The sequence below is a fragment of the Chamaea fasciata genome, unplaced genomic scaffold (genome assembly GCF_029207755.1).
Source record: "Chamaea fasciata isolate MVZ Bird 193981 ecotype frontalis unplaced genomic scaffold, bChaFas1.0.hap1 SCAF_8, whole genome shotgun sequence".
Taxonomy (NCBI): Eukaryota; Metazoa; Chordata; class Aves; order Passeriformes; family Sylviidae; genus Chamaea; species Chamaea fasciata.
The window spans coordinates 24,709,278-24,731,046 of NW_027094093.1; the positions used below are offsets into that span (position 1 = coordinate 24,709,278).

The window sequence follows — 21,769 nt, forward strand, 5'->3', positions numbered from 1 at the left end:
TCAATGCTTTTAGGAACCAAGCTCCAGACAATTCTTGTATCCCCAGAGCTGCTGCATCCCTCATTTTCTTTGTGTTTTAACTCACACCATTTCCTGGCCTCAACACTGACAGAGACCTTTGAGCCTTTGGTCACCCCCACCTTCCAAAAGATCGTTTGGGAGCAGATGGCCCAAGGCAAAGGGAGGCTCAAGGGGAAGTGTAAGAATACAAAAAACTGCAGCCAGTTCATGTTAAAGGAGGCAGGCAGGGGTAACCAGGAGATGGACTTAAACTGAGTAGAGAAACAACCCCAGCTCCTGCAAGCCAAGCTGACACCTAGGAGAAGACTGAGGGAAAGGGTGGAGGGAGATTGGTCAACTGCCATGATGTGCATTCTACAAAGCCAAAAAAGCATCCTTAGCTCAGAATGCTCCAAGTGCCAAACCTGAAGTGGTCTTGAGACTGTTATTTGAAAGCAGACCTCAGCTGCACCCTGAGTGCCTCAGGCTTGGGTGTCTCCTTCTTCTGAGACTCATAACAATTTGTATTTCTTTATACCAAGAAGTGATAACCAAGACTGAGGGTGTGGGCTTGCAAAAGCAAGCAAAGCCTCCTGCAGCTCCTCAAGATGCTGTGGCTGGTGTCTGACACTCCACAGCCTGACACAAAACCACAGCAGGGCGATGCAAACTATCACATGGACCCTGTCAGGATCAGCAGGAACAGCCAGTGCTCAATTCCTGCCCTGAGAATCAGAAACTTGGTAGTCCAGACCAAGAAATATCCCTGGGGAATCTGCTCCACTAATTAATCAACATCACACTTAAAAATTAATAACAAAATAATAATAGTAGGCAGCTGTGCTTTTCCTGCCTTTTATAGCAACATTCCCACGGCACAATGAGGGACATTGTTTTGGGTTCACAAACAGCTTCTGGGATGTGTACACATCTTTATCTCTTTTTCCATGGCTTACCTCTTACCTGCTGGACCAGCCTGCAATAAATCTAACTGTCTGGCAGAAAAGTACATGGGTTTGCATGGCAAGGGGTGGCTTCTGTGATAAGCTGCCAGAAGCTTCCCCTGTGTCCAACAGAGCCAATGTCAGCCCGCTCCGAGATGGACCCACTGCTGGCCAAGGCCATGGAGGAGGGAGAGAAAATCAGGAGTGAAGTTGTGCCTGGGAAAGAAGTGAGGGGTGGGAAGAAGGTATTTTAAGAGTTTGGTTTCCATTTTCTCATTACCCCACATTGATTTGATTGGCAATAAATTAAAATAATTTCCCCAAGCTGAGTCAAGCAGCTTTGATGGGCACCTGGCAACCAGCCAGAGTTGAACCACCACACAGATACATGCAGCAAGCTTGTTCCTAGCTTGGATGAAGCTTAGCATTCCTTCATATTCTGGGATACGGAAAGAGTTGTTCAAACCAGGCTCATAGCAACCTTTTAGACGTCGCACTCAGAGTTATGTAAAATATTTTTCCTGCTTTGGTAGCTGGCAAACTTTGTTTTATAAGACAAATGGAATTTATTAATGCAAAATATTTATCAAGTCTTTTTACTTTTTTCTCCAAGGGAGTAGAGAAGTTGACCAGGAGTCTTTCATCTTTGTTGGCTTCTGAATGTTAAAAATGCAGCTGATTTAGAGCAAATCCACAAGTCAGTGTGTCTCATTTCTATGCAACCCCTTTTTCTGCAAGTGATGCCAAGTTTTCCCTTAGATAAAGGTACCATCTTCCTGCTGTGATGGCAGGGAATGCTCCTGAAATATATTCTCAAAGGCTTGGGTGATCTCCATGCTCCAGGTGAACAGAGGTAACAGGCAGCATGCAGGAGTCTCTGTGCTCAGTTTGCCCCAAAACAAGAAGATATTTCACGCCTTAAGGACCTCACAACATCAAGAAGGGTCCATGTAAGGTACAAACACACCAAAGAAGGGAAGCAGTGGGAAAGGGCAGGACAGAACACTGACCAAACAAAGTAGCCTGATTACCATGTACAATCACTCTCTACCCTTTGAGAACAAAAAAAGTAACACAACCAGCAGCTCTACCACCATTTCTTCTACCTCAGACTCTCCAAGCAATGTGAAATGACTTTTCAGTGATTAAGGTATATGTTGTAAAACCATCACTGCTAAGCACTGGTGCAGTAATAATAGTCCAAACCAAAGCAATGGCCAGGCTGCTGATGGGCTCAGAAAACAAGTCTGTTTTTAGGGCTGTGAATCTTCCATATCTGTTTGATTGTTTACCATCTTCTATCTTTTCCTTAGACTGTTTTCATTCTTTGTTTTGACAGGTACCAGCACAGTCTTCACCTGAGGTCCCCAAGGAGCACCACAGCATACACAACATTTCTGTCAGAGGTGGACCTAATTTGTAGCAAGCATCTCTTGCTTGCTACAGGAACTTCCATTTCTTTGTTTCATATTCCTCATGCAAAAAGAAAAATACATCTTCAGCTGACTAAGGTTAAAAATTAATTGTTTAATGCCCAGATTATTTATTTGTTCCTCTTCTTCCCTTGTATGACTTGGTTCTAGTTTTCATTTAAGGATTTTTTTAACGTTCCCTTTACAGATTTGCCTTTTAATCTCAAATCTAATCCATCACAGTAACGACAGTTTCAAATGCAGCCACTTGAATGGAAACAGACATGATTGATAGAGCCCAAGATCCTATCTTCAAGCAATCAACTTGGCCTCACAGCTGGGATATTACAGACAATCCTGCATTGCATCAGAACTTCTTCCTGCAAAGGTGAGGCCCAGTAGTAGGTGGCTACTTGGAAGAAGTATATTCAGTGTAAAAGGCAAGTGCCCTCTTGGTCCATCACTTAGCATCAAGGATATTTACTTGGAGGAATCAGGTTGTCTCTCCACACTTTCAGAGAGCTGAAGCTATTCCAGAATTGCCTGAAGGGGAGAGCGAAGCCGTGACTTGAAGGACATTTGACTCAGGGTGGGGAAGGACTGCAAAATAAAATGTTCCTCTTACAATAGGAGGTTTAATCAAAGAAATGGAGAAGGGTCACAGAGCAAATTCCTGAAACCAAATTTATGAGTTATAAATAAATATTCCTCGGTGTGAACGGAGGTCCCTTCAAAAACACCACTGCTCATTCCAGGCTGCAGTGTGATGAACTCAGGCTCTCTGGCCTCACAACTCTATTCCTGTGCAGCACCTTCCCTGCATCCCACACTGAGCTCTTTCCATGAGGAGGAGGTAGGACGGAGCACAGGGAGGGGAATTCGACATCTCAGCCTGAACACAAAGGCTTGCTCCCAAGGTGCGTCCAGCAGATGACTGAAGGCCAGGAGAGCAAGTCAGAGGCAAAGCTCTCCAAATGCTCATGCAAAATTGTCTCCAGTGAAACTCAAGGGAGGTGTGTAACCTCGAATTGATGAATGCCCAAGTCCTGAGATAAGGTTTCCTTTGGGGAGACATTCAGGGATGCTGCACTGGCTTCTCACTGCTTTCTTTGCTTTGTAAATTCCATATGCCAAAGCAGCGCTGCTCTTTGCCTGGGGCAGAGGGAGAGAAGCAGCCCAGCCTGAAGCTCTAATCTGTGGGTCCTGCCCGGCTGCAGGCACCACCTCCAGGGCTGCTTCTGCACCCGGATAAGCGCTGGGGAGGAAACAAAAGGGGAGCATGACAGCCTTATTCACTTGCTAATAGGCTTCTGGAAGAAAGACATCAAATTTACAATTACCATGCAAGGACACAGTCCAGCTTGCTAAGAACAGAGGAAAAGCAAGAATGGCAAAGGACGAAAGGAAATGGATTAGGTTTTCCACAAGCACCCCAAAATCCACACTTCCTACTCAACAGGAGCCCCGAGAGGTTGAGCAGGGATGTGACACCAAACTGTTGAACACGAAACAAGCACTTTTTTTTGGCTCTGGTTAGAAAAATCCTTTCTTGTAGAGCTGCCATAGTTCATGTGCTTAGAGCAACAGTGTACAAAAAGAAGGGTTGGGGTTTTTTGGGAAGGAAGGTGGAAAAAAAAAAGAGCACAAACCCTGCACTGGGAAAGCCACACCGATGAGCTTGTTAACATTTGAAGAGACTGCTTGGCATGATTCCTTACACAGATTCCTGCCAAGAATTTGCAAGAGGAAAGTATATTTAGCAATCCAAGGCATGCCAAAGCCTTGACAAGAGAAAAAAAAAAAAAAACCAACAACAAAAAAAACCTTTTTGAATATGTGGAATAGCAATTAGACATTTTCTAAGCAGCCATTTTCAAAATGCATCCAGGCATCTAATAAGGGCACCTGAGGCATATCCACAACTCTGCCACACTCCATGCCTCAAAAGACATCCGCTGAGATCAAATACTCAGAGGAAGGATGTGTTACCGATGGCAACTGCCCACTTCCAGAGCACTGGGGCCAGTTTCAAGCAGGCACCTCAAGCCATTGGAAATACACAATCTCATGCCACTGCAAATCATTTTGTAGCATCCTTTAGGAACGATTTCTCCAAGGAAAGCTGGGAGCCCCACTGCATAGCTGGGTAGCAGAGAGATGTTTCCTCTCCACTTCATCCACAGGAGCTGGGCCAGCTCTGTAATGCAATTTTTCCCCAAGTGGAGCTGCTAAAAATCCAGGTGGGATGAGCAGCAGGTGGAAGCTAGGATAGTATGTAAAATCAGACGGTGACTTGCAGCCTGTTGAAGTGGTGTGTCGCAACAGGACACGAAATAAAGATGCTTGACTCCAGTCAGAAGGCAGTAGTAATCAGAAGGCTTTATTTAAAATTCATTCAGCCCTTTTACAACATGCTGCACTAAGAAGACACGTTATTGGTCCATAGGGCTGACACCTCTCCCATTGGCTAAGTAACAGAAATAGCAAACAACACCTGTTGTTATGGGAAAGGAATATTGTTTACACAAGGTTGTTTTGGGAAAAAGAAAAGCAATTCTCAGGCTCAGAAAATATCAGGTCCACAGTGATGCTCACATCATTCCTTAAATCTGGTTGCTTCTTTTGTTGTCCAGTGTTCTGAGCTGCATGCAAAGCCAGCAATAAACTTCATCACTAAATCTCCTTTCCTTCTAGGGAGAGACCTAGAAGACAATCCCAAGCAGGGTTAGTCTGCACCAGGAAGGTGATTCACCCGCATCAGTCACTCTTGTTTCTGAAGTGCCATTGAAATCTCCTTGGGATGCAGCATGGAGGAAGGGGCATGAGGGAACTTCGGAAGGCCATGAGCAACCCTTCGTTGTACTCAAGGAGGAAAGCGGCTGACCATACAGTAAGAGCAAAATATTTGATGGTCATGAAAGTTAGAAATCACACTGGAATATACTCCTTAAAACATGGTGTCCATTGCTTATAACTGCCAGGCTGTATTAGAGTCAAATTCCTGAGACACCAAGCCAAAAGGGAGCACCTGCACACAGGCTGAATTCACACTACCTTTAAGTCAGGACATGCAGAAAGGGCAACCAGTGCCTGTGGCTGGGGTTTCTCATTCCTGTAAGCCCTTAACCCCTAAAAGTCTTTAATACATGGCATAACACCAGTGGTGCCCCCAAGGCTTAGCATTATGATCCCCTACAGACCAAACAGGGTGTCGGTGACCAAGAGGGGACAGGAAGCACAAATAGGGTAAAGCCAAATCAGTTATGTTGTTTTGGAAAAAAAGAGATACCTAACAGAAATCAGAATGAGGAAAGCTGCCCCAAGCTTGTTTGGTTTTTTATTTCCAAGTTCCTTTGGGCTCCTGAAACACCTTTTGGTACCTGAAATGCCACCACACAGCTACCATCCCCTTAGGTTATACCCTTGATCCTGAAAGAAAAATCCCATGGGACTGACAGATTGCTCTGAGAAAGAGGTCCCCTTCTCACCTGCTCTTCAAAAGCAACAAAGATAAACCAACCTGCACAGCCACATCTACAGAACATTCAGGTAGATTTAAAGTCTGTTTCCATCAAACCCTTCTCCAGTTCCCAGAGCTGTTGTAATCCAGATGGGTCAGACATTGCCATAAGCTCATGCCCTCCAGGACACATTATCAGCTCTCTGCTTATCCATCTAAGACAACTCTGTCCAAGTTCCTGACTAAGGCTTAACAGCAAATATACTGAAAGCAGTAAGCAATACTGTTTAGAATTCCTGTTTTCACCCTAGATTCCCAGAGGAAACGACAAATTTGGAGGATCACCTGGCCAACTCACATAGTTGTCAATACAAATTTCTCGTAGTATATACACAGAATTTGGCTGATCACTGACACAAATTCAGCTTTCCTAGAGGTGACAAATGACTACAAAATCCTCTTGTCCAGCCTGCCCATTCCGATTTCAACCTCCCGATGTCTTTTGTCACAAACTCTTGCTTCAATCGAAATGGACCTCCGTGGCCTGTTTCGGGGGGGAGCAGGAAGCGCAGAGCCGAGCGGCTGCAGCAGAGGCGCTGCCGGGGAGCCGCGGGGCTGCGGCAGCCCGCACACGGCGCGGCAGAGCGGCAGTGGCGCCCGCTGGCCGCCCGCAGCATTGCCGGCGCATCCCGCCTCCTCCCGCCCCCACTCCGCCAGGCAGGGCTGGCAGCCTCGAAGGTTCACCGACACAAAACGCCTCTGCCCAGGAGCACGCCGGGGTACCGCGGCACAAGAAGCCCAGGGGATCTGCGGCCACAGCCCATCCCACAGAGATGCAGGTAGGACCGCACAATCCAGGTCAAAAAGATCGTCTCACATCCTTATCTTCTCTTTGTATTTCTACCCTGCCCTGCTTCCTCCCTTTGCAAATATAAACCCAAAGGGTAATTAATAACCTCCTCAACAGGAATAGAAGTCATCTCAGATAAGATACCTGTGCAGCCATCCTGGGATATCAACACAGTGAAACATATCCTCTGCACCTGTTAATGAATGGCTACTTCAGAGCAGTTGAGAAGGCTTCATCAGAAACCTGTACTTCAATTACGACCTCTGCATTAATGAAGAAAGCAGAGGTGTGCAGAGTCACGTCTCACCACATGGAAAATGTGACCCAAGAACACTGAACCAAGAATAAAAAGCAATATGCAGAACCACACTGTCCTGCCCATAAGAGGAAGCAGAGGGGCAGGGGCTGATCTCTCTGGTGATCTGGAATAGGACCCAAAGGAATGTTAATTAAGTCGTGTCAGGGGAGGTTTAAGCTGGGTATAAGGAAAAAGGTTCTTCAGCCAGAGAGTGGTTGGGCACTGCAACTGGCTTCCCAGGGAAGTGGTTACATCACCAAGCCAGCTGGGATATGAGGATATGCAGGTTGGTACGCATGACCCCAGATACCTGAACACATGAATTGACTTTAGTAAGGGAAGTTTGAAGCACTTAATTAAAAAGAAAAAAGTTTGGAAAACAAGTTCAGGGTCACTGCAGTTAAACCTGTGAGCCACAGACTTTTTGCAGCTTGGGAAAAAGTTCCTACTTAGGTCCAGCTTTGAACTAATCTTTTGAAGATATCAGGCTCATTAATGAATTATTGTTGCTGCAGCTTATCACTACCCAAATCCATGTAAAGCTTAATTTGGAGCAAGAACATGCCTCTGCTACTTCGTTACTATTTTTTCCTCCAGCAGGAAAATTTGTTTATAACTTTTGTTAATAACCAAAGTTATTAACAAGACTTTGGTTTTCTGACCTGTTAGGGATTGTTAGGGATGGGAGATGCAGCCACCAAAACCAAATTGAAACTCTCAAGTCAGGCCATAAAAGATGTTCCTGAATCTTGACAATTTAAATGGATTATTTGGAGGCCATTATTAACTGAAATAGCAGCTTTTTCACCACGACTGAATGTCCAAAGGATTGGCTCAACATGAAAATTTGTTGTTGCAACTCTATGGATTAGGCGACTCAAACATCCAACACCAGAGCCTGCTAATAGACCAAGAGGGAATGAGCCACGGGGAGCAAAGCGTTGAGGTGGATTAACCCTGAGATCTGCACACAACAGAACACCACAGGCTGTAGTACAGTTATCTGTGGGTGGTGCTGAAGAATCAGCCAGCAGCAGAGCATGAGTTGCTTTTACTATTCCAGTCAAGATGCTCTTTTTCTCTCCATCTTGCAGCACATGGCCCAGTCCCTTGAGGAAATGCGAAAAGGCAGAGATGCTTTATGTGTTCTCTCTTCCCCCCCTTACACCTGCCCATTCCCCCACTCATGGAGCTCTTTGCTGTTCCTTGAGGCACAGATGTGAAGGACATAACAAGACGAGCCAAGCTTCTTCAAGTTATTTAAGCTTTCCTCAGATTCACCTCAGCGCATTCAAGCAACGTGTGCAATTAACTAGAAAGGAAAGTGGTTTTTAATGGTTTCACCAGTAACAAGAGCCACTCAACCTACTGGATAGCACTACGAGTGTCTCCATGGTTACACCTATAAATACAGAACAGTGCACCGTGTTTGCAAGGTTTTAGCAGTGGGAGGGCTACAGGGGCAGCCTCTGTGAGAAGTCTCCCCTGGGTCTGAAAGAACCAGTGTCACCCCACTCGCCACGGACGAGCCCATTGGCAGTGATGGTAGTGTCTGGGGTAACAGATTTAAGGAGAAAAAACCTCACAGAACAGCAGCTGAAGCCAGAGAGGGGAGCGAGAGTGTGTGAGAGGAACAGGTCTGCAGGTACCCAGGCCAGTGCAGCTGAAACTGAAACAGGAGATGCTCCAGGTGCCTGCCTTTGACACTGAAATTTAGGCCTTTTCAAAAGCAGCTGGTGGGGTGCACAACTTTAAACCTACTTTTGTTAAGCAACAAACTGTTTTTGAGCCAGATGAGGGAGAAGGCCATCAAGAAGCAGATCCTTTGAGTTGGGGTAATGCTTTTCATCATGCAAATGTCCTCCCTCACAAAACTGGATGAGATGTAAAACTCCTCCCCTTCCCCCCTCCCCTGGAAGACATTGGGATGCTCACATAGGCCTGACAGCATTCCTCCCTGGCTCAGCCACGCTGGCGTGGGGGAGCTGTCAATGTCTTAGAAGGGGTCGTAAACCAACAAAGAGCACCGTAGCACCACAGACACATTTTGGGCCTGGGATCGCACATGATCCACAATGTTACGTAACAGTGGAAACCCCACCCTCTTCAGGGAGGAACCTGGGCATTCCCACCACACCTAAAGACACTAACCTGGTGAGTTTATGTGTTTCAGGGGCTCCCCCGCCTCCCACAGATCAAGATTCTGACCATCACCTCGACTAAGGGATATCGAAATCACCCACAATCAAGTGTTATCACTGGATCCATGGGTGGTGGTATTTCTCTTTTCCTTTTTTCCCTTTCCTACACTTTTTTCTCATGATTTGCTTATATATGTAGTATTTTTATACTTTAATGTTGTTGTTTCCATAGCTAACCAAAACAGCTACATACCTCCGTTCCACTGCAACCAAATTCTAAAATAAACCTGCTATCCCAGCTTTACAGCCCATGGAGGCTCCATGCTGAAGCAGGGCTCCATCCAAAGGAGGCTGTGACACTGCAGGAAGCCTACAGGGGAGCAGGCCTGTGTTAGGACCTGTGTTCTGTGGAGAGGAGCCCATGCTGGAGCAGGTCTGCTGGCAGGACTGGTGACACCATGGGAGACCCACGCAGGAGCAGAGGAAGTGAGAGGAGCCCTCCCCTTGGGGAAGATGGAGCAGCAGAGCCAGCATGTGATGGACCCAGCCCCCATTCCTCATCCGCCTGTGCAGCTGCTGGAGAGGGCAAGAAAATGAAAAGTTGAGCCTGGGAAAAAGAGAGTGGTGACTGGAATTAACATTTGGTTTTCTCATTATCCTACTCTGACAGAACTGGTAATAAATTAAACTGGTTCCCCCAAGTCGGGTCTGTTTTGCCCCTGACAGTAGCTGGTGAGGAATCTCTCCCTGCCCTTACCTCAACCCACAGACCTTTCATTTTATTTTCTCTCCCTTGCCCAGTAGAGGAAGGCAATGATGAGGCAGCTTTGGTGCGCACCTGGCACTCACCACACAGACAGGACATTCTGCAGAAAAGACAAACATGATTCCACTCCATTATCACCCTTTTATTGATAAAAGGACAGATCTTGACAGTGGAGAAAAAAGGATGTTTCACCAAGTAGCTTCTACTGGTCTTTCAGTTCCTTCAGTCTTCTGATGGCAGATTTGACTGTCACCGCAGAGGTGGTACTGGAGAAAGAAGCAGTCATTTGCATGAGGCACAACAACGGTGCTGGTGTTACTTATTTTTGAGATAGCACTAATCATTTCAAATTGTGGTCATCTGATTGCACTGCCAAACAGGGTCCAACTCCACTTGTTTTCCTGACAGCAAAACTTAGGCCTTGGTCCACAAAGCACACAGAACTTCACTGGCTACATCCCAACCCAAATTTCCCAGTCATGCACCGACCACATGCACCAATGCGTGAGCTCAGACCCCTCACGACTGCTCTGCCTGGGCCCAGAGTGTCTTCTACAGAACTGTGGGGGAAGGAGAGCAAAGAAAGGGAGTAGCAACAGCACCCTCACAAAAAAGGTTATTATAATTCTTTTTTTTTTTTTAGCTTTTACAATGACAGGAAAACATGAAAATAACTTTTCTTGGAGTAAGTCTGGCTTTGCCTATTGCAAAGAACAGCCATCAAATTTTTGATCCACAGCAATCAAATTTTAACAGAACAGGCCATTCACTACCTGAAGATAGATCTGCTTAATGGTTAGTATATCAATTTTTTTAAAAAAACCAGAAAGTCAAAAGCTCTATTATGCCTCAGCTATGTGAGAATAAACTCTGATTGGAGCTTCTTCATTTCCTTACTTGTAAGTCCAGGCACCACCAGCAACTGTCTTCATGCAGGATCCACAGTGCCAGATACCCACAGCCTTCCTCTTCATTTTGGTCTGGAACAGAAGAAAAAATGGAAAAAAAAGAAAGTCACTCTCCATCAGCTGAAAAAGCCAAACAAGGACTTCAGCATCACACCACAGTACTCCTATAAGCCAAGTTAAGACAAGAAAGGGACAGACAATCCTTTTACTCAAATTCTGCAGACACTTCTGAAACACTTTCCCATTCAGATACGAACTGGGTCATTTCTGAAAGCATCATTAAAAATTCAGCTTATTTTGATGGAGAAAAATAGTAGGGAGTTACCTTGGTCACAACAGCTGATATTCTCACCTGGTTTGGTGCTCATGTAACACCACTGCTCCCAAGCCACCCTGGGCAAGCCCATCTTGCTCAACACAGACCCACTTCAAACAGCATCTAAAGGGTGAGTGGTGGGTACAGAACTCCCTTCCCCATGCAGGTATCTATCACCTTGCAGAGGTGACAACAGGTTTGCCCACACCTATGCCTGATTTAGGCAGCTCTGCAGACAAAACTATGAACATTCTCACTTCATACATGAAAGGAAGTAAGTTAAAAACACACAAAAACCAAGCAACAAATCAAAGCAAGAAAAAGCCCCATAACGAAAATATTTTAAACTTCCAGCCACTTTTAAGATATCAGTAAAAAATATCTGTGCAAAGTATAAGGTAACGGGCCTTTCAAACTATCAAAAACTAGATTTAACAGCGAACGTAAATTATGTACACATGCAGTTAAGATTACTTCCTATCAGAAATATTCCCCATCCCGAGTTATGCAGCACACAAAAGTAAGCAACTGCCATCAGAAGTTTAACGTGGGAATAGCAACCTGTTTCACCATCAGGTGTGCTGTAAAAAGTTACTGAAGGGAAAAAAAAGCCCAAGTCAAGCCTTAATTATCAAGATAACAACTGTGATGCTTTAATTCTGTCAGGTCTATTTTATTAATTATGTAAAACATAATTAATAAAACATTGCTCGCTCTTTTGTATCATGAAATGTAATAATGTTTGTTTTCATTTAACTACTACTAAACATTTATGTGAAACGCCTACTCTCTTTTTGAAGGACTCTGACAGTAGCCCAAAGCTCACTATACACTAGTCCCTATCTTGGAACTATGCATGTTTCTCTTCAGTACAAAAACAACTGAAACATCAAATCACCTTTCTAGTATCAAGAACAATGTGATTTTTAAAGACTTTTTGGAGACTTCTCACCTTGCCACAGAAAGAGCAGGTATACTTGGCGTGCTGGCTGATTTCAATCTTCTTCACCATTTTCCTAAGGGAGGCACCATAACGGGTCCCGTATTTACCCACGATCCCGACCTTCTTGGTGCGCTTGGCCTGTTGGGAAGCAAACCAGAATGAGCTTCATCTCTGCAGAGACAGCCTCCTCCTCGCTGCTCCCCTCTCCCGGCATGGCGGCTGAGTGCTGAGCACCCTAACGCCGGGCTGCAGCCTCCCCCTGCCGCTGGGAAAACTGCCTATCCACAGCGTTATGGAATGGGTCAGGGAGGGAGCCCAGCGGTCACTTGGGCCAACCTCCCTGCTCAGGCAGGATCAGCCCAGAGCACACGGCACAGGACTGCATCCAGACGGTGCCGGAGCGGCTGCGCTGAGGGACACTCCACACCCTCTCTGCGCAGCCCATTCCCAGTGCTCGGTCAGTGCACACAAAAGCTCTTCCCCGTGTCCAGGTGGGACTTCCTGCGCATCACTTTCTGCCCGTTTGTCCCACTGCCTGGCACCACCGAGAAGAGCCTTGCTCCTGCCTCTTGACAGCCCCCTTCAGATACTCGTACACTACTTTAACTATCTAATTATTATACATTTATATAACGAGAATCTTTCTCAGTCGCCTCTTCTGAGGCTGAACAGGCCCAACGCCCTCAGCCTGTGCTCATGAGAGCTGTTCCAGTCCTCCAATCCTCCTCGCCGCCCTCCCCTGGAACATCAGCGATGAAATTAGCTGCATGAGCTAATTAGCGATGCATTGACTGCAGCCCCCAGCTCCTGCCGGGGCACTTCGGGCAGCGGTGCGGCCGTCAAGCCCGAGCAGAGCCCGGTCCGTCCCGGGGCCAGCCCGCTGTGGCACGGGGAGCTGCAGCCCCTCCGTCCCCCGCGCCTCGGCTGCCATTCCCCTCACCCAGGCCGCCTCCCCGCGGCCGCCCGGACGGAGCGAGCCGCTGTCGCGGCGCAGCGCGGAGCCGGGGCTGGCTCGGGGAGGCGGCGCAGGCCCGGCCCCGGGTCCGCGCTGCCCCGGGCGCGCCCCGCGGGCTCAGCGCGGCGGCCCCGGCGCGGATGGCGGCGGATGGCGGCCGACGGCCCGGCCTCACTCACCATCTTCCGCCGGCGCCGACGCAGAGAAGGAGCCGCGGTGCGCAGGTGCGGGCGGGCCGGCGCGGCCGGAAGTGACGGGGCGGGATGCGGCTCCGGGCGCTGAGAACTGCCCGCGGGACACGGCACAGCCCCGAGGGAGAGTCTGTGAGCAAGGGCGGCCGCACTGCTGCTCAGAGAGCTGCTGGAGCCTCCCTCACTGAATGGAGACACCTCCGAACCGTCTGGAGTGCCGTGCGCTCCGCAATGCTCGAGCAGGGAGGCTGGAGCAGAGGAGCGCCGCCGCCCCTTGCAGCCTGACCCAGCCTGTGGAGCCCAGTGTGACACCCAGGCCGTGCGTGAGCGCCGGCGCCGCCGGAGCTCACATTGCTGGGCTTCCACCGAGGGAGGTCACAGCAGAAGAGGAGAAGGAGGAGTTCCGTTCACTCACCTCGTTTTAAAAGAGAATAAGCAGCACGTAGATGTCAAAGCAGGAACAGAACGCGTGACCAGGATTGCAGAAAAAGTAAATCATAATAAATATATATAGAAGTCAATGGGGATGAATTATTATCATAACACATACCAGCCCTAAACCATGAGGTTTCAAGAGTTTTGGCATCAGGTTAAGGTCAGGTTAAGCCAACTTCCTAATTTCCTTGGGGTTACCCAGTGCTGAAACCACCAGCCCTGAAATCCCTCGTGTGCCGCTGCAGAGGTGATTCCCAGCACCAAAACACAGATGGAAAAATACACCAGTGCCACCGAGCTGCAATGCTTGTAAGGGGATTAGTAACTCATTAACCTCCATTAAGAAATGTAATCCAGTTAGCCTGAGAGCTTTTTGATGTGCAGAGCCAGCTACGGTTCATCCCCTCCTGCCAGGAGAGGGCCGGAGCTTCCCAGTCCTCCTAGAGAAACCGTCCCCAGGTAATGGTTGCAGGTAATTTTCCTCCATACCCACCACGGGTGCCTCGACCAATGACAGCACTCCTCACTTGCAGTCTGCTTAGTTAAGAGGGAATCAAGGAATCGAGTGTACCCAGCCACTGTGTTACTTTTTCCCTGGGTGGGGTCTGTACTTCAAGAGATGCTCATGGACAGATGTCGTATCCCTTCCTGGCTCTTGCTCTGAGGGTTTGAACACTGACATTTTTAATTCCCTCTGTCATGCCAGACTCCTCATTCCCTGATCATCCCTGCAAGCTCTTTGGGGAGCTGGTGGGCCAGAGCAATGTTTGAGATGAGGGCTCAGCAAGGCTTTAGGCAATGGTATTTATATCTCCCTCAGTTGAATCAAAATTTCATTTGATATATCCTACGAATATATCTGCCCTTTTCAGATACTCGTCAAAATGATGACTCACAGGATACAGCTTTGATACCAACATATTAGAAAGCAGAAAAAATATAAGTTCCTTTGGCTGCTTAGTGACGATATGGTTAAAAAAAAAAATGAAAATTGTAAGCCAACACATCCAGAGAAGAAATCTACTGCTGTTCTGCGGTCTGTATCTTTGGGTTTCAGTTTTGCTGTGACAATACAGCACATGGTCATATCCATCATCTACAACAGCTCCAGCAAAACAACCAAACCCAGCCACCCTGGGTGACAGCCATTCCCAGCACTGCCAAAGTAAACACACATTTCCAAGGGACTGAGAAGATGAAGGACACAGACAAGCCAGCACAGCCTTGCCTTGACAGTCCACCCCCTTGAACTCTTCAACTCATGAAGCTAGCCAGCCTGGGGAACACAGAACACTTAGTAGGAACTGCTCCAGCCTATTGCTTTTCTAACCAGTGGTTGCTATTTGGCATCTTCCTTGAAAACACACCTTTCTCCAACACGGGTGGGAGCACTGATGTAGGCATCCAGCCACAGTAAGATGCTCCAAGATCCAGTAAGATGGATCCTTCCCTTTCCTCTACTGGTTTTAGATAAAGCCAAAAAAAAATACAGCTCTATCACCTTAAGCTGGCAGGCACAAGAGGCCCCAGGGGTGCTCCATGTTCCTGAGCTTGCTGTGGGTCTCCCTGGCATCCTGCACGTTGCCTTTGTAGAGGTTCTTGTCAGCAAGCCTTCGAGATCCTGTCTGAGCCTGTTTCCAGCTGCCCAGCCACCTCCTCACCCTATTAATGAGGGAGTAATGGTGCCACTGGGATAAGGGCTGCAGTCTCTCCAATCCCAAGTAATCACTAACAGCACTTTTCTCCAAGGTTCTTCTCCCCTTTTTCATGTAGTAAGGATGAAGTGAATCTCAGGTGTATTTGAAAAACCTCTGAATCTGTGCAGCAAACCAGCTGAGATTTTATGGATCCTAACAAAGGGAAGGTACACCTAGCATTCCTCTAGCAGGGCTGGGATTTACCAACATCCAGACAAGATAAATCGAGTTAATAAGAAGCAGAAGAAATTCTCCAAGGGTACTTTCAGTGTATCTTAAAAAAGTACTGTTTTGAAATAGCTGTAGCTTTATAAATAAAACTACTTCTATAGCAGACAACAATATGGGTACACAAATAATGCCTTTTGCATTTTTTTCAGTCAGCAGACAGCAACATTTCTCACCCCTTACTCAGAACAACCCACTTTGCAAGTAGAAAGATCACTCGTCCTACAGACAGATTAAATACTCTGTGTTCAAGATGACAGACATTCAAAAATGTCAAAAAGCGTGCCTTCATCACCTGGCCAGCTGTTGAAGTAAGAGCAGTGATGGTTAACTCTCAGCCTCAAACCCAGAGATAAAGCATTTCCTCCAGCTGCCCAGTCACAACACCCCTTGCTACTGCTCACACCCATCTGCTCACCCCAAAGCACCATCTGCAGTCATGAATGAAAAGCAGTTCTCCACCCAGCACAATTGTACACGCAGCCTGTGGGCCATTTCCATGACGACACCAGCTGAAAATGGAACAATCAAACCCTTCATTGCAGGAAAAAATACCTAATGTTATTAGGTTGATCCTACGGCACAAACATTTTTCTCCTCTGCCTTGCAAGAGAGGGATTTTTGGCAGTGTCTGGTATCTGCACAGAGCCAGGCACATCACCTCTAGAGAACGTTAGCTGCTGGCCTCCAGGAGCTAAATATAAGGCTTCAGCTTGCCTCCTTTTCTACAGATTACGGTTGTAAAACACAGCTAACTGGGAGATGGAATGCTGAAACAGAAGAAGTACCAAAAGCTTGGGAGTCACAACTTAGAACAACTTTTTATTTAAACAGTTCAGTCCAGAATCAGTTTCTTACAGAACAAAAGTCTGTCTGTATCCCCTTCTCCTCACTCACCTGTAGAAATCAGTGAAGTCTTGAAGAAAACACACACCCACCCACACGCCCTCCCTCCCTGAGAAGTCAGGGTTAATCCCTGGCAGTCAAGCACAAGCTTCACCCTCCACTGACAGAAGAAGCACATGTCATGGAGCAGGTCCTAATATTCAGCACAAGGCCAGAGATGGGTGTGCAGAGGCAGACATGTGCCTAAAACAGGCAGTGCAGACTTACTGGCACGCAGCTACATTACTTAGCTTCAAGGTGGTAACTTACTCTTTTCCCTCCTCTTCCCCACCTCCACAAAACATCAAGATCTGTTTGGATCTTTTTTCCTCGTGGCCAAAGAGAATACCCAAGAGCCAGTCTGTGAGTGATCCAAGTAATGGCCAAATTTGCCAGTGAACAAATTCCAAGAAATACAGACTTTGGGAATGAGAAACGTTGCTAAAAGCACTCTGCAGCTGCTGCTGAGTTGGTTTTCTCATGAATTCTGCCTTGGGGAGAGACAACCATTATCTGCTTTTTAAACAAAACGACTGTGGAAGCCGATTTGCTGAATGACAGCGGAATGACACTTGCCCATGTCCATTCAGTCATCAGCAAAACCAGGACTGCAAACCCTGCAGGCTGCCAGGTGTGTGCTGCACATCTGTCATACTGTCAGACTGCCTTCTCATCCTTTGAGATGAAACATTCCAGAGATAAAGAAAACTTCAAGTCTTTTATTTTCAAAAACTAAAAAAATAATACATGATTGCTTTTGGTTTTTCTTTTTTAATAAAAAAAAATCTCTTATCCGCCATCTCTTTAGCTATCACCATTTACTCTTCCTCAATACGCCGCTTTTTTTTGGGACTCATTGAACATGTTTCTGCTTCTCTGTCTTGCAAGGCACTGCCAGAGTCAAACTCACAGCCAGCATCAGCTGCCTCCAAAAACAAAATATCATCAGCGTCATCTCTGCTTTCAGAGAAGGTCTTCTGGAAAAGGTCATAGATTGTCTTCTGCTTTGGATCTGGCTGAGGAAACAGAACAGAACAGGATCTACATCCACATTTCCATGTAAAAAATAGTAAGCAAAATCAGAGGACACTCCCCCTACACAGTGCACATGTGTGTACGGCTCATACATGATACAAACACATATGTATCTCATGCATATATACTCAAATACATATATGTAACATGGATGCTACCAGGTCTCCGTGCAAGTAGTAGGCTTGGAACTTCTGTGGAGAGTCCAAGCCAAGGCATGGATCCTGGGAGGAGTTGAACAATCTGGTCTGCAGCATTAAGGGCAGAACAGGTGTGAGGTCACCTGTGACAATCCAGATGTACACAAGCCAAAGCCCATTCAGCCTCTCCCAGGGATCACCAATATTCTTTCAGGTCAATTACCTTAGGACAGTAATTAGTTGACTCAGCTGTTTCGGAGAAATTGGCTTCTGAAAGACCAGCTTCACCCAGCACTTTGATCTTCTCCTGAATCATTGGCCTGGGAGTGATAAACAGATATTACTGAAAGGAAAAAAACCCAAGGACACTTCTTCATTTACTATGTGTAGATTAAAAATAGATACAACTGGTTATAAAGATGGCTTTTCTACCAAGCTTTGTTGGTTCCTTAACTTGTCCTGCTCTTGGTTATAATCACTGTATGCTGTCTTGAGATACCAATCAATTAAATTGGTAACAATTAGAGGATTCTGGGCTATAAATATTTGGAGAACACATTCAACAGAGAAACTGGCTGATTGAGGCCACACCAATGGTATGAAGTCAGACCAAAAACATGCAGCTAAAAGGGCCTCTTAGTAGCCTGTGTGCTCAGTCTCCAAGCCAAGCAGTGGTAAATTCCAACAACAGATGCATCAGCATTTCAAGGAAAACTCCCAATGTACAGCAGGAGGAAGAATCCATCACTGGCACATGAGGCTGAGAGGTCCCGGCCACACCTGCACACTGGACACTGAAAGATGCCAAGGCCACAGCACAATTAATGCATTTACCAAATAGCCTCATCCTCTTGTTCTTTTTCTTGTCTTTAAAAAGATGCCACTGTCCTTTCGAGAGCCATATTTCTTCCCCATTAAGCACTAATGACTGCACACACAGCATTTCACAAATAAAGGCAGAATTACTGTCATTAACTTTCCATGAGATTTGGGTGATACATCAGCTTCCAGATCCTTGCATTGTAGGGTTATAATTACTTGCCATCATGATACTCTGGGAACTGCACAAGTTCACGTAGTTCATTCATTCCTTTAAACAAGGTAATAAAGATGGAATTTTGGACTTTAAATGAAGCAGCTGGTGGCTAATTTCTTTTCATCATTTGCAGGTCAGCTCCCTTGCAGCACTAAAGATTCCTCAGATCCTGCCCACCCCCAGATGTTAGATTCCCCAGCTCCAAGGACTAATGTCCACTTTCACTGCAGCCAAAAAGCCTCATACCACAACTATCCAAAGGTGGGTCAATAGCACCTTTTTAACCAATCTAAAGGGCTCACTAAAGAGCAAGAGCAAGGCAACAGTGCAGTCCTCCACAGTTCCCTGTCCAAGCACATAGTAGCCAGGATTGCTCCTCAGAACTGATCTACAATACAGTGAACCATCTCCAGTGTCTGCTGACTTTGTTTGAAAGTCTCAGCACTTACAGTACCCTAGCACAGGAATGTTCTGAGCTGTTATCTAATTCCTCCTCCTTACATGGAGACTGTGAAGATTTTAGATACATCACCTCTCTCAAAATTTCTAAGAGCCCTTTCTTTGTCAGGTAACTACTTTTACTGCTCCTGCTTGTCAGCCACTCAGTCATGTCCACTGCAGCCAGGCCATGTCACCAGCTTGCAGCAGCCCTGCCACATATTGATCCTCCCCTCACAGGCCGTGGAAATCAGCACTAGCAATAACCCCTCACACCACAGATGTGACAAACAGTGGGAACACATGTCAGGAAAACCACAGTGTCTTTCTCTCTTCTTACCATAAGTAGTCATCTGCTGTGCCTTTAGCCACCAGGTAGTGAACATTAACAGAGCTGGTCTGTCCAATTCGGTGTGCCCGATCTTCTGCTTGGATCAAAATCTTAACGTAAAAACATGACAAATAAAAAGTGAAAACTGCAATATCTGAGAAACAGTGTAAGCACCACAGAACAGAAGATCTCACTTCTTCTGCTTAAAAAACTCTTCTTATCTGGATCCTGTTTAGATCTGTATTCCCAAACAGACTAAGCCAAGAAGTAATCTGGTACACCAGGTTCCCAAAAGGCACTGAACAGTTTTCCAAAGTACAAGGTCAGCACTGATGATGGACCCTTTCGGGTCTTGGCTGGGCAAACCCTTAAGAGCTCTGTCAAATTAAGACAGAAGCGTGTTTCCCTTTTGTGCCACCTTCCCCTGCCAGCAAGCCGTGTAAACCAGCCTCACAGGTTCAAGCCCAGGCACCTGTGGTTGCAGAGCCAGCAGACATCAGAAAAAGAGACAAACCCTAGAGAAAGTTGCCTGCCCATTACATCTCTTAATCACATCCAACCCGTTCCCTCCAGGACACTTACCCCTGGGTTCCAGAAGAGCTCTGCAAACACCACCAGATCTGCAGCAGACAATGTCAGGCCCATGTTTGCAGCAGTAAGGGAAAGGACAGCCACAGCCTGCTTCTCTGATAACTGGAACTTCTGGCACAGAGACTGCCGCTCAGCTGAAGATGTAGAGCCATCGATGCGAATGTGCTCAATGTGCTGTGAAAAGGCAGAAGATGCTGTTTAGGGACCTGGTCTCCCCTTTCTTGTATACTCCTTCCATGTTTTAGTGGATTCCATGTCCAGTGCTGCCACTGAGCAAAGCCACCAGTGGCACTGTGGGTTATGGTCCAGAATGTTACCTTAAACCATTCTTCACACTGCCCCAAGCATGATGCAGCATGCTTTAGAAGCATCCATGGAAATATCACATGAAAAGTTAGACAAACAAGAGAAGCAAAGAGAAATGATTGGCAGGTCTATCAAGTCTCCCTACAGTATCTTAGTTCAAAAATGTAAGAGCACCACAGAGGTAAAGGCTGGCAAGGATGGTGGGCTTGGGTAGTCTCATTCTCCCTCTGAGGAAAGCTTCAAGAACAGTGGCAACACAGGGTAACATTCCTCCAAGAATTCACAAGCTCCAGGGCAGACAGTGGAATTAAAGAACATTAAATACAGTAAAAGCCATTCAGCTAATACAAAGTGGATGCTGTGAGGCATTCACCCTGACAGCTCGGCTCCCTTGGTGAAGGGCACAGTCAGAAGCACAGCAAGCAGAAATCATCTCTGACACTAACTGTCGTAAACTATCTGACCAGCCATAAATCCAGAGGGCTGTTCAACAGCTTTGAAGCTGGAACAGTGATAAAGTTAAGACAAATCAGTCACTTACTTTCTTCTCCAGCTCTGCAACTACTGCATCCAGCATTATCTTGTGATGAGCAAACACCAGGAATTTATTATTCCCACTTTCCAGTAACTCCAGGATGTATTCTCTACATGAAAAAGGAAAAACACCAAAACACTATAAGATTACATGCTGAGGAAATACAGACTTTGCACACAACAAATTTTGAAGATACTGCCCATCTATACACTAACACAAAGAAACAGGCTAGCATAAAAGCTGCAGTAAAGTGCAAGTAGGAAGTCAAGTCTTCTATAAATTAAAATACAGAAAGGAAAATTCCCTCATTTTTTTCTTCACCACAGGCACACAAGCTGCCTACATTATACTTGGGTGTCAAAGAGAATCAGTTTATTATATCCTACTTGGAATATGCCATCCCAGGCTAGTTGACTGAAGGTCATCTATACTTAATTACAATCTCACTCACCTATCTGTATTTCTAACTTCTGCACAATCACAATACACTAAAATAATCTGTATGCAGCTAAACTTCCTGGGTTAACTTGGGATTGGTTTTATATCAGAAGAAAACACCTCTAAACACACTGATTAGAAAAAAAACCCTTTTCTTGCAAAGGTTCCCCCTGACAAGTTACTCCAGCTTAAGTATCTAAATTTGTCAGCTATTTCGAGGAGTTTTCCACATGCATGTAGGCTAATGGCCAATGAGAGGCAACAAGACTCCTTTTAAAGGACTTAAATGGAAACATCTAGCTTTTCCCATGTACTAGCAGCACAGCTACAGAACGCACTTCTACGTGGCAACCTGTATTACAGTCAGGTTAACTGGAGCCTGAGGAACGCCTATAAGCCCATGCAGATTAGGCCTTTTTTTTTTTCTCTGGAACAGAAAAGTTGTTGAGAAGATCAGGAATACCAAGACCTTTGCTAAAGTCAACACATCTTA

The 21,769-nt window shown here is 46.2% G+C and overlaps 2 protein-coding genes across 6 annotated transcripts in view; both read right to left on the reverse strand.

Annotated features, from left to right (window-relative positions):
* Positions 1-9,998: 9,998 nt before the first annotated feature.
* On the reverse strand, positions 9,999-13,449 carry RPL37A (ribosomal protein L37a). The gene is made up of 4 exons (XM_066190186.1): positions 13,173-13,449; positions 12,048-12,176; positions 10,769-10,851; positions 9,999-10,137 (listed from the first exon to the last, which is right to left on the reverse strand). The coding sequence occupies exons 1-4, from the start codon at positions 13,173-13,175 to the stop codon at positions 10,074-10,076; spliced, it is 279 nt and encodes a 92-aa protein (XP_066046283.1). The 5' UTR covers positions 13,176-13,449; the 3' UTR covers positions 9,999-10,073.
* A 3,684-nt stretch (positions 13,450-17,133) lies between these two features.
* Positions 17,134-21,769, reverse strand: part of SMARCAL1 (SWI/SNF related, matrix associated, actin dependent regulator of chromatin, subfamily a like 1) — a 32,077-nt gene continuing 27,441 nt past the window's right edge. For all 5 annotated transcript variants that reach the window (XM_066190191.1, XM_066190189.1, XM_066190190.1 and 2 more), the window contains 5 exons: positions 20,845-20,947; positions 19,989-20,171; positions 19,416-19,516; positions 17,825-17,921; positions 17,134-17,445 (listed from right to left, as the gene is read on the reverse strand). In XM_066190191.1, coding sequence (XP_066046288.1) covers positions 17,248-17,445; positions 17,825-17,921; positions 19,416-19,516; positions 19,989-20,171; positions 20,845-20,947 — 682 coding nt within the window. In that variant the 3' untranslated portion in view covers positions 17,134-17,247. The remainder of the gene's footprint in view (positions 17,446-17,824; positions 17,922-19,415; positions 19,517-19,988; positions 20,172-20,844; positions 20,948-21,769) is intronic.

Coding starts and splice junctions, on each gene's coding strand:
- RPL37A (XM_066190186.1), bottom strand. Junction 10,852..12,047: donor CCTGCTCTTTCTGTGGCAAG/GTGAGAAGTCTC, acceptor CTTCTGTTCCAG/ACCAAAATGAAGAGGAAGGC. Junction 10,138..10,768: donor GGTGGTGCCTGGACTTACAA/GTAAGGAAATGA, acceptor TTCTTTCTCCAG/TACCACCTCTGCGGTGACAG.